At 47.4% G+C, this 12563-nt stretch overlaps 1 protein-coding gene across 8 annotated transcripts in view; it reads right to left on the reverse strand.

Annotated features, from left to right (window-relative positions):
- Nucleotides 1–12563, reverse strand: part of LOC144146742 (uncharacterized) — a 111230-nt gene that overhangs the window by 73229 nt on the left and 25438 nt on the right. For all 8 annotated transcript variants that reach the window (XM_077678707.1, XM_077678703.1, XM_077678690.1 and 5 more), the window contains exons 11-13: nucleotides 6618–6713; nucleotides 6062–6300; nucleotides 1002–1404 (exon numbers count right to left, since the gene is read on the reverse strand). In XM_077678707.1, the coding sequence (XP_077534833.1) occupies nucleotides 1002–1404; nucleotides 6062–6300; nucleotides 6618–6713 (738 nt within the window). The remainder of the gene's footprint in view (nucleotides 1–1001; nucleotides 1405–6061; nucleotides 6301–6617; nucleotides 6714–12563) is intronic.

Below are 12563 nucleotides of genomic sequence, written 5' to 3' on the forward strand. Positions count from 1 at the left end.
TCACCAATTTTGTCAACTTTGAGGAGCTTGTCACATTGAGTCTTATCTTTAACTTCAATCAGCAGGTCGCCATTGGACATTTTTTGTGCCTTGTAGCCAGCCCCAATGAGGTTCGACAGACATTTGGACACAAGAAATGGTGACATCTTTCTCATTGTTGTGTTCTCATTTTCCGAGTGCATCACGTGAAAGCGTGGAAAACACTCTTGCCTCTTTGAAAGAAAAAATTCAAAGGTGGTTGCCTCGGTGCGCCCCCTTTTAAGAGAACGATTCATGGAAAAGGGATTAGAAGATGCCATACAACAAGTATGTGTTCGGCGGCAAGGCCGGTCGCCCACCACCGAGCCCAACAAGGGAACGTGGCTTTTTCAGCACACGCTAACCGTACCTTGCCACTATAACCCTATGCTTGAAATCAAGAGTGACGTCTTTGCACAGGGTTAACCCTCGCCGCCTGCAGAAAAAACGGAGAAATAAGGAAGAGAGAAGATGACAGGACAGGGTTAGGAAAGACGATAGGAAAGGAAAAGAATGAAGAAGAGGACAGGAAAAGGCGACTGGCTGATTCCCCCCAGGTCGGGTCAGACTGGGGGCACCGTCTACGGGAAGCGGGGGCCGAAGTGGTGTGTTGCCTCTGCCAGGGGGCCATGAAGGTCCAAAACAACCCTGGCTTTGGCTCAACCACCAGGATGCCCTTTTCCCCGGACACGGCAAAGCCACGCACAGCCGAGGGCGTGGGTGGGTCCAACCCACATGGGCTCGGGGTCCGCGGTGTCGCCACTACCGTCACCTTGAAACGCAAGGCGCCCCTGCGGGCAATGTTCTGATAACTAACAAATCTGAAGCACCAGCATTAACTGATTTCTTTGCATTTTCCCTTTTCCATAAGATGAGTACCTTCAAAAGCATTTTTTCCTCAGTCTCCCAGAATGCAAAGTGAAAGCTGCAGTAAAAACAGTGAGGCTCAAAAGAGAAAAAAAATTGAGGCACACAAAACTCACCTGGCTCTGGTGGTGCTTCCCCACCAACAAGATTTGAAGTTAAAAGATCCACCTCTGCAGAGCCTAGGTCTGATGCATCTCTCGAACTGTCCCTTCTAAGGTGATGCAATCGTTTTGACACAGAACTTGAATGACTTGAGGTGTCCATCGAGGAGCCTTTCGCCGGACTATCTTTACCACTGGCAACACTGCTGACTTGGGCTGCCCCCACCTGGACTTCTTGGTCCCTGCACGACTGGCTGCGCAGCTGCACAGGGTTGACGCAATCGACGCCTCCTGCTGCACTCGCGTCGTGGCCAGGAAAAAAGGCACGTGAAGAGCCGTCCTGCCCGTGGCGACCATCCACCACATCTTGCATGGATTTCAGATGCTCCACAAACTGGTGGACAAATTCCTCATCTTCCTAGTGGTATAAGGTTGAGAGAATAAAACAAAAGGGAGGAAAAGTGAATCACTCTGTGCCAAGAAGCCTCTAAAAAAAAACTTGCAAACTCCTCTTTTTCGTTACCATGCCTATTCAAATTGATCGACGGTGATCAGTGCATTATATCGCCGATTTCAACACGTAGCCATTTCTCGTGCACCTAATGCACCCCAGTCTAGAGACTCCCATGCTTTTAGAATCAGTTTAAATTTTCCTGCTCCGGCGACACTGAGATTTTTGAAGGCGTTTTTTTACGAGCTGAGGTGCGAGTGTTTTTGCAAAAGGGGGCGTGGCTGCTGCACTTGACAAAAAAGCATGCCCCTCACGGCTATGCTGCCTTACCACAATTTTCTTGATCAAAAGGCGCCCAGCAAGTCAAATACCAAATTATGTTGCCAGCTTTGTAATCCGACAGCATTAACAGGTGATAATTGCCTGAAAATGACACCGGCTACTCACTAGTGAGCTTTGGTTCGGAGAAACGATAGCTTTTTCTGCCAAAGCTTATTTATGAAGGTTCCCCGCCCGTCTAACAAATGGACCTTGCATTTGTCAGCCAGTTTCCAGCAGTTTTGGTTTCGTTTTTGTGTTGCAAAATTCATATTTGGCGCTACTATGCAGTTGCCCAACTTCAAGCCGATTCGCCATAGCACCTCTGTCGCTCACTACCTTGAAAAAAGCCCGCCGTTTGTGATTTCACTTCACCCACGCCTTACTGCTGCGATTAACAGCTCCAGCTGAAAGTAAAAAGATAACACATAGTCGTCGGATATCAGCTCAAACAAGGACAGCACTACCAATCAGCCTTGAACATCATCGCCAGCTGTTCACTGGCCAGTTTCGTTTCCATGGGAGGGTATTTCCGGAGGTCCAGTGTCGCTTCTTAGTAGAACTGTCCATTCTGATGATGTCTCCAACAAGCTTCATATTGTTTCTTTTCGAAAATGTTGGGGGGTACGGCAATGTAGAAGGCTTGTATTACTGAACTCTCTTCCCGTGGAGGCTAATTAATGCTTAAGGGACATCACATTAATGCTTACAGGACATCACATGGGGACTAAATACCTCAAATAATGTCAAATCACCAGATTTCTTCTAGAGAACCATCCAAAATTGCACATTTTGATATGAAGGTTGGGCTTCATCGCAAGGTGCAGGCACCACACGTGCTAACATTTTTTTTAATATCTGACAAATTGCTCCGTGCAACCCAGTTCTTTTTAAATGTTTACCTTTTTTAAATGTTTAGCTACAAAATGTATACTCTAAATTTTTTGTACTGTTGGTGTTTTGTTATACACAACCTCTCTTTTATCATTTTCTTTGACGACAGGCCAAAAATTTTGAATTTGATGCTGCGCCCTGTTGCGAACCAGGGGTAGCGTGGTCGAAGTGGGCCGTGGTTGGTGTCGTGCCCGGGAAGTCATGATGACAAAGTTGAAGGAGAAGAAGACTTTATGTACAAGTACCGTATTTTCCGGTGTATAAGTCGCGTTTTTAGATGCAGAGCATCTTATAGCGGCGGCCTGTCACGCGTCGTCGGCGCGCGCCATCCGTCCGCACCCACCAGCTGTGCGATAACGCGCGCTCGTACACTACTCTCCCCTTCTCCTCTCCACGCCGTCTGTGCGCCGACGCGCTTCTCCCTCCGTGTCTTCACCCCGCCAGCTGTGTGATAGCGCGCATGCGCGCCTCTTTGTCCTCCTCCTCTCCACGGGCGCTGCTACCGCGCGCTCATACCCTCCTCTCCCCTCCTCCTCTCCACGCTGTCTGTGCGCTACGCGCTTTCCCTCCGCGTCTCATCCGCAAGTTGTGTGATAAGCGCGCATGCGCGACTCTCTCTCATCCTCCCCTCCACGGCAGTTGCTTTATATACCCCGTGCGTGCGCCGCTGGATCAGTTGCTTCTTCGGTTGATTTGCGCAGCGCCGTCTCGATGTGCTGAATGGACGCCAACGAATCTGCCAACGAACTGTCTGGCGCACCTTCAAACAGCGCCAGTCAGTCCGTTATGCTCTGCATCCTCACAATCCCCCTCGGGGAGGTGCGGGTATTTTTTTTTTTCTGAAATTTTCGTTGGTGCATCTTATCCACCGGCGCGACTTATGTATAGAATACATCCGGTTCGTGGCGGCTGTGTGTGGCCAGCGCATGTTAAGAGACACAGCTGTACGTTCTAAATGAATCCGAAGCCCACCGCTCAAGCGTTTCCCACAGCCCATATGTCACTTCGGGACGTTAAACCAAAGAATTTGCAGCTTTTTCTAGTCAAAAACAAGGATAATGGCCTGCGTCAACCGCGCGCCACTTTCTGCCATGCGCAGTAACTACAGTTCAGAATAAATTCAAAGTTATATCAAACTGGGTTGCAAAAACAAAATGCAGCTTATAAATTATTACAGAGGGTTACTCTGAAGGAGGTAAACGTGCTGCGAATTTTTAAAATGGCAGCGTGCTGATAAGTTTCGATTTTCGGGCCACTTCCGGTCGGGTCACTTCCGTCTGTCATGACACCTTTATTGCGCTGATTTACGACAGCACACAAGAGATGCGTGACGTTCGGAGAGGTGGCCAAATTTGTCTCCAACTCTTGGGACTCCATTTCTACAAAAACAGTTGTAACCGGGTTCATAAAGGCCGGAGGGATCCAGTCCGCAAGCAGTGACGATGTTGGCGAAAAAGACATCAGCGAGTCGAAGGACGACAGTGATGCGCCGGCGGAACTCCCATTAAAGATACTGAATTATTTGTTAGCGAGTCGGAGCAAAAGGCTTCGATGATTTTGCCTAAGCGCTGTCCGTAAGTACATGCCATCTGTGTGTATCAATAAACCATTTTGGAGAAGTTAGTTCTGTCTAGACTTTAGATGGTATATGCACGTGTCTAGCCCTCCTTACCGGGGGATGCGTTCATAGGCGGCGGCCGCCGCAACCATGTACTTTTCCCGCTCCTTTTAACGATCTTATTCACTATGAGTTTACCTAATTAACAAGTGCACGACGCACTTATACCGGTGCGTCTTATACATTGGTGCGACTTATATAGGTTTTTTTTTGGAATAACTGTCAATTTGAGGGGGGTGCGACTTATACAAAGGTGCGACTTGTAGACCGGAAAATACAGTATAACTTTTTTTTTGCAACCATTATTTATTAAAACATTATTAAACTGGCGTTGTTGGAAAGGGCATTAAATCACTGCGTTTTATGTCACTTCAATATGTACTTCAAAGTGGAAAGGGGGACGCTGTTCTAACAACTGTTCCCATACCCACCATGCGTCTTATCAGCTGTCGGACGATACCATATTATCGGCAAAATGACACAAGCTGCTGCTTTGCAGAAATGCCAGCATGGTGGGAGTGCCAACAGTCTGGGGAAGAGCGCCCTCCTTCCCCCTTTGATTTTCACAGCGCCATCCGCGTATCGCTCCGAGTCTGTTTCGAGGCTGTTTGCCATGCGTTCCTATGTTCCCTTTTATATTGCTCATAATAGTACCTAACCATAATATTTTTAGCTATAAATTTTTTTTTCTTAGACCCCTAAAAATCAGTCAGTTTCCTGTGGTAAGGAAAAAGTTATGAAAATCCAACTAATTTTAGACTTGTGAAGGAGGATTCTAATGCAGAGAGACCTTTATCATCAATTATAACAATTTGCAAGTGATGAAGATCAGTGCACCTGCCATAATGAACCAGCTAATTTTTTTTTCTCTTGCAAGATGCTTTGGTTCCTGGTTGTAAGACCAAGCAGCAAGCTTGATCTTACAGCAGAGCATACAGCCAAGATTTCAAGTTTACTGAACATACGCACTCTCCAAGTTACAAGCATACAATTAAAGCAGTAAACAGTCCTGAGACCCTTTGTGGTACCTCCTAGTAGCATAATCACCTTGTGTAAAAAAGTAGCAGAGGAGACACTACAGAGGCTTCAAGAGCGGCATCAATTTTTCACAGCGCTCAAAATGCTAGCCCTCTGGTGTACATGCCTTTCGGACATTCTTAAGAATGTTATGCAATCCCCACCTCCCTCAAAAAATTACATGCTCTGTTAAACAATTCAACCTTTATTTCTAATATGATGCAAACTTTCTACATCTACACTACCAGTCAACACTTTTGCACAGAACAGCAAGTTAGAACATACTAAAGCAATTTTCTCAGAACTACACACTCCTTAATTTGTTGAAGCCCGATCATTCTGCTCAAATAACCTTGTCAACACCAAGGCTCTCACCCCTTTATTTCTCATGAACAGTTTATACTACTGTTAATGCTTTCAGTGTGGTCTTTCTCTTCAACATTTCCCCACTGCTTATTAACTTCCCAAAACCCTTGTTGCGCTAGTAATCTTTTGCTTCCCAACTGATGCACTACACAGGGTCTCTGTTATAAACTTCACAGTGCACTAGCACCTTCTTATTTGTGGTGCATAGGCTACACAACTTGGTGGAACAAGCAAGAGGAAGCGTGGTCAGTTGTCAATAATATGAATCCTTTAAAATCCTAAAACCAATGATGACGCACATACTGGCCTAGAGTCTCATTTCATACACCACGTTATGCTACTCCACTGCCTGCATTCAGGCACCAGACCACAAAGGCAATGAATAAGGGCGGTCGTTCCGACCCACCGCACCTGCTGACGGCGCACTTTCTCCCGACCATTGCGAGCACTGCTTCGCGCAGTCTTCCGCTGGAAGGCGTACAGCTTCTCCAGCCGTTGCTGCCTCACTCGAGCCGCCTCGGCTGCGCCTTGCTCCACGTTATCCTTCTGCATCTTCCGACCAAGCCTCTGCTTTACCATGAACTCGCGAACTGCGGGTGCATTGCCATGGTGCACCTTGGTGGCTGGCGCTGGTGAGCCCTCCTCTGGCTCTGTGGAGCATGAAGAAAATGACTTATGACATCGGACGCTGACCGCGTCAGCGGAATAGCCCAGTGTACACCAGCCCACCATGGGATCTTTGCATGTCACACTGCCTGGCTCCAAATGCACACGGCAAATAGATCACCAAAACCAATAAAAGAAACACAACAGCAAAAATGTGCGTAGTGTTACACTGTTTTACCAAGAGGTTAAAAGTAAACGCTAGAAAAAAAAGGAGAGAAACACTGAAATGCCCTAATTGTTAAAATTCTTTTCAGCGAGATTACGCGCTCGCATCTCACTGAAGCACTAGCATTCTGCTTACCGGTTGCATTTTGTGCCTTTCTCTTCACACTCTGACTTCTCTTCAAATTCCTCAGTGCTTCAACTCTCGCTGCACAGGACACAATATGTCTGTCACCTGTAAATGTACAAAAAAAAAAGAAACAGTGTCGAGACTCACTTTTTCTTTTATTATATTTATGAAAAAACATGCTTTCCCCAGTCGTGGTCATTTTACCGGTAAAAATTAACAGTGTTATGGTTATAATTACCCAAGCCAAAGAAGTAACCCTGTTACAGTTACAGTTTCCAAAAGTAACTTTCTACAGTTACAGTTACTGTGAAAAAGTAACGTCATTACCATACTTTTCGTTACTGTACAAAACTATGTGACAGAGCACAAGCCAAGTGATAGAGACTATTTAATAAAAACATATGAAGGCATGCAAATAGTCAAAACTGAACGTGGTAAAACCATAGATGAAAGGAACCTAAAAGGGGGCACACTCAAGCCCAACACCAACAATCGTTCTGCACACCTCATTTTGTTGCATCAACTTTTTTGTTGATGTTTTAAGACATCACCACATAGATGGACCTCTAACCTCAGTCTTATGCACGGAAGACAATACTCTTAGCGACCTCCTCACCTAAACTGCGAGGGTGGCCGAGCTGTGGAAAGGTGAAACATGGAGAGAATATGGCAAACAACAAAGACTAAAAAAGCGGAAAGCACGATCTGTACATCGGCCTTTATTGCTGTTAGTATTGTTTCACAAAAAAAAAAAAATGCAACGGCATTTCCCATCACAATTACTGAGTGTTACAGTGTTACAGTTACAAGTTACTGAAAAAAGTAACCTAGTCACTAGTTACTGCCCGTGACTTTTTTCCCTTCCATTTGTTGATAACGCACACACGCACGCACGCGCACACACATGCACACATGCACATGCACACGTGTGCACGCACATGTGCGCACGCGCGTGCACACACACACACACACACACACACAAATCAATAAAGAGAAATGCCCAACTGACTGATTCACTCACTGACTCATCAACGCCCAGCTAAAACTGCTAGATCTAGCGACTTCAAATTTCGGGAGTACATTTGTGTCATGGCATTCCCCCTTTTCCGCCATTAAAGGAGCCATGAAGAGAAAATACAACTTCGTTTAATTGGAAAGAACTAGGATTCAATATCTCGCTCAGCTCCATTACATCCCCAAAAGATGTTTTTTTTTAACGAAAAAAAAGCAAGAAGTATTTAAAAACTTTCAAATGTTGCGCCACAGTGACGTTTATGAGCAAGAATGACGTCATACGGGCCAACAATAAAACACAATTTTCAGTGCGTTAACTGCACGTTAGCATTCAAGTGATACGGTCAAATGGAACTAGAGGCCCCATTACAGACGTCCAGTCATGTGTCGTCGCGACAGGTCAGTTAGGCGGCCGCCAATTGCACAAACAAGGTTCTGTGACGTCATAGAAAAGTTGCGGGGAAATTGGCTAGGGGGTCGCGACTGCTTCACACGTTTTCTTTAATATCTCCGTTATTTGTTCGAAGATTGCGATGATATTGGTATCATTGTTATCGGGACTAAGCAGTCTTTCTAAATAAACCTAACTTGTATTTTGTCTTCATGGCTCCTTTAAAGGAGCCGTGAAGAGAAAACAAAAGTTTGTTTTATTCGAAAGATTAGGTGTTTCATAGTACCCTAAGCGCTTTCCCGGAAGCAAATGATGCTTTATTCACTGAGAAATAAGGCAATTTGAGCCAAAATTTTTAAATCTCCCGCTAAATTGCACATTTCGTGACGTGAACAATGGCGTCATACGAGCCGGTCGATGAAACAGATACTTAGTATGTCGACTCCATATAGCACCCACAAGCAGGAATCAAACAGGAACCGGAACTCGTGCCGAAACCGAGACGGCGGCCATTTTAAAAATACTAGTAAAACCTAGTGCACCCGCAGCCCTAGTCATGGAATCGCCTGATCCAGAGAACAAAACTCTCGCCGAGAAGCTCGGGCTTGCATTTAACAACCTCACACCACTTGAACGCTCAATGCTTCTAAGTACACGAGCGGCAGGAGTTGGATACGCGGATGGACCGGAAAGCGACCATTCCGCAATAGCCACAACAGACGAACACCCAGCCACCGGCACCGCTGCCTCGTCAGCCCCGTCGCGACGGACGAATAGAGACTGGTACGTATGTGCCGTATTTGTATTACGGTTAATAATAGTTCAATTTCAGTAACAGTATCGCTTATGCCAGTTGGCCGGTGTCGTGTATGGAAAGCCGTTCGCGCGAGCTCTCTGCTTCGACCAGAAAGATACGAGCGTCAATGCGCGGTGTGTATGGCATTTTTTCCCCCAAGGTCAGAGTGCTTTGACGGCGATTTGACGAAGTCGGCGACGAGCGCCAGCATGTCCCAGGAGTGAGCTACCGTAAGGGTCCCTGCCGTAATCACTTCCTCGGAAATGAAGCGAGCACACTCGTACTTCCTTTAGCTCTCTTTCTCCTCCGTTTGCAAAGTTCACAAAACGTAGCCACTTGCTTCGCCGAGGTTCATCGTTGGGCAGCACATGAAAGGAGATCTCCTCACCGGCGGTGATGTCGCACTCCCTCGACGATTTGCCCGTACTACATGGGCATTTCAAAACGTAGCAACAAAATTTCATTGTAAAGTACTCGAACAAACTGAAGTTTTCAGTGGTTGTAAACTGGAAACGAGCTCCTAACAATAGCAGCAAGCCAACACCATTCCGAAACTGCGACGACTGGCACTATCTCGTTGCTGCTTGCTGTTCCTTACTCCCCTCATTTCTATTTTTACCTTTGCTGGTTGGCGATATGACGGCCAACCTGGTGTGAAGGCATTACGATACCAAGCAAGGCCGCGGCTGTGCGTGCTGGGACGGTTCGTTGGCCCCGAAGAGCCTCGAACCCGAAAATTCGTCTGCGCGGCGGTGGCGACGGCGAGATGTCGAGTTCGTCTGGCGGTAGTTTCGTACGCATTGGCGTACACGCTTGCGTGTTTATTCGGAACTTCAACCGTTTACTCCACCGTTCTTAGTGTCATAAAAGGAATGTGCAGTATGTTTAACGGGCATATAGCTCACTATGCAAATTGGTAAGCCCTGCCTAACTTGCGTTTGCTTTTGCCGGCCTCCGCCAATCGCAGAGCATTCTCGTGTGACATCATAGGTTCTGTTGCGGGAAATGAGCTGGTGGGTCGCATGGTCATTCCCTTTTTTCCTAATTATGTAGCTTATTTGAGTGAAGTTTGTGTTAAAAGTGGTGTCAGTATGGTTCTAACTAGGCAATCTTTCGAATGAACCAAACTTGTGTTTTCTCTTCATGGCTCCTTTAAGGCGAGAAAGGGGGAAATTGTGTTTTGTAAAATTCGTGATCATCTTGCTCGCCCATTCACTTATCAAAACGCTTCTTCTGATATGTAGCCCTTAAAGGAGCCATGAAGACAAAATACAAGTTTGGTTTATTAGAAAGACTGCTTAGTCCCGATAACAATGATACCAATATCATCGCAATCTTCGAACAAATAACGGAGATATTAAAGAAAACGTTTGAAGCTGTCGCGACCCCCTAGCCAATTTCCCGCAACTTTTCTATGACGTCACGGAACCTTGTTTGTGCGATTGGCGGCCGCCTAACTGACCTGTCGCGACGACACGACTGGACGTCTGTAATGGGGCCTCTAGTTCCATTTGACCGTATCACTTGAATGCTAACGTGCAGTTAACGCACTGAAAATTATGTTTTATTGTTGGCCCGTATGACGTCATTCTTGCTCATAAACGTCACTGTGGCGCAACATTTGAAAGTTTTTAAATACTTCTTGCTTTTTTTTTCGTTAAAAAAAAAACATCTTTTGTGGCTCTAATGGAGCTGAGCGAGATACTGAACCCTAGTTCTCTCAAATTAAACGAAGTTGTATTTTCTCTTCATGGCTCCTTTAAGAATATCTAAAAAGTAGTTTTAGGGCTTTGGGGTGGCGCTGCGATCGCCGGAGGGAGCGGACGTGTCTCGTTGCAGCTCCTGCAATTGTGACGATTAATGCAGCGTAATTGCCAGCTACGAAAGTTTATTTGGTACCAAAGTGAGCGGTACGGTACGGGGAACCGGCCGATACTACCATCGACCAAGTGGTACGTGAACTTTCACCGTTTTCTGGACTTTGAAAGTTCGCCATGTGCACGCCGAGCTAAGCCTTAGGCCTAGCTCACGAGTACGGCCCCCGGGGGCACTCTCCCCGGAGCCAGGCCTAACGACGCGTACGACCAAGATGGCGTCATCACCGGCGATGGAGGTGTGCGAGGCCAAGGAACCCGAGACCATGCCGGCAACTACCGTCGGCAACTTCGAAGGAAGAACGTGCGTTCAAGTAGGAGGCCGCGACGCGACGCCCGGCGAGTCGAGCGGATGGATCGCGGCGAGCAGAAGAATGCGTAAAACCAAGGACCAGCAAGGTGAGCGACCAACTCTCACCTCGGAACGACAATCGAGACCTAAAGAGCGGGCTAACTTCACCAAGCTCGTTACGGAAAACATTAAGAGAGCTGCCCGTATGCCGGCAACGATACCCAGGGAAGACCACAAGATTGTAATTAGACCGAGGGGAGGCCTAAACATGGCCAAGATCGAGACCTCGGTTGTCACGGGCGCGATCATGGCGGCCGCAGGTACGGTGAGGGAACACGAAGGGGAAGATACGGAGTGCGTCAACGCGGCGCAGAACATTCTAGTAGTTAGCACCCCAAGCGAAGAAAGAGCCGAAGTGTACGCCAGAGTCAAGACCATAGAATTCGGAAACATGGAGTACGAAGTCTATGCATACCGAACCGCGCCCGAAGGGACGGTCAAAGGAGTAATTAGAGGCATTGCGATCGACGAAACACCAGAGGACATTAACGAAGCAATTGTGACGAAGTACAATCCGCTAGCGCTTGAAGCGCACAGAATCGGAAACTCTACGGCAGTCATCGTCCTCTTCGAAGGACATAGGGTACCCAGATACGTGAAATATAGAGCGGCGTTGATAAAATGCGGACTCTACAGAAAACACCACGAAGTATGCCGATGCTGCGGCAAAGTTGGACATCGAATTGATGTTTGCCCGACCCCGGAGGCTAGAGTATGTTTCGCTTGTGGAATAGCTAACCCTAACGCGGAACACGAAGGAGTGTGTAAGCCCCGATGCAAATTATGCGGGGGTGCGCACCCGACGGGAGACAGGGTGTGCAAAAACAAGTTCAAGGTGCCCTTCGTAGTTACGAAGCGGCGATGGGAGCGAAGGACAGGGTTAGAACAACAACAGCTGCAGAAGACAAAGCCACCAAAGACGTCAGACTTCCCGCACCTGCAGGCAAGCAAGGAGAGAAGCGAGAGTAGACGGCGCAGTACCAGCTGTGGAAGAAATGCTAGCCGACAGGAGCCCCCGCCACCGCCGCAGCGCGAAGGAAAGCTGACGTGGTCGGGCGCAGTGAAGGGAGCCAAAGCAGAGGAAGTGCCTAGGGGCAAACAACAACAACAACGAAGCGAAGAAAAGCCCACGAGAAAGGAAGTCTACGACATGATCAGGGAAAGCAGCGAACGGATGCTCAAAATGATAGACGATAAGATCGACAAGCTAATTGAGGCACTGAGGTCCAACATCCAACCGATGGCTCAGACCCAAACGCAAAAACAGGAGCAAGCCGCCCCAGAGATACCAGCACCGATGAGGAAGGAGGAAACAGCCGTCACCGAAGAAGAAGCCACGAAGAGCAACATCGAGAGCGACGAAGAACACCCCACGGAACCCAGCAACAAGAAAAGGATCATCGAAAACACCAAGGAAAGAAGACTCATGGCACGTCTCGACCGCATGGACAGGGAGCGCGAACAGCTAGCAAAAACGACGAAGGATAAGTTTAGCAAGATGGAGAAAACGCTGCAGGATCTGCAGAGC

Source organism: Haemaphysalis longicornis, unplaced genomic scaffold, assembly GCF_048455015.1.
Source record: "Haemaphysalis longicornis isolate Haplotype H1 unplaced genomic scaffold, Haemaphysalis longicornis Haplotype H1 scaffold_1, whole genome shotgun sequence".
Lineage (NCBI taxonomy): Eukaryota > Metazoa > Arthropoda > Arachnida > Ixodida > Ixodidae > Haemaphysalis > Haemaphysalis longicornis.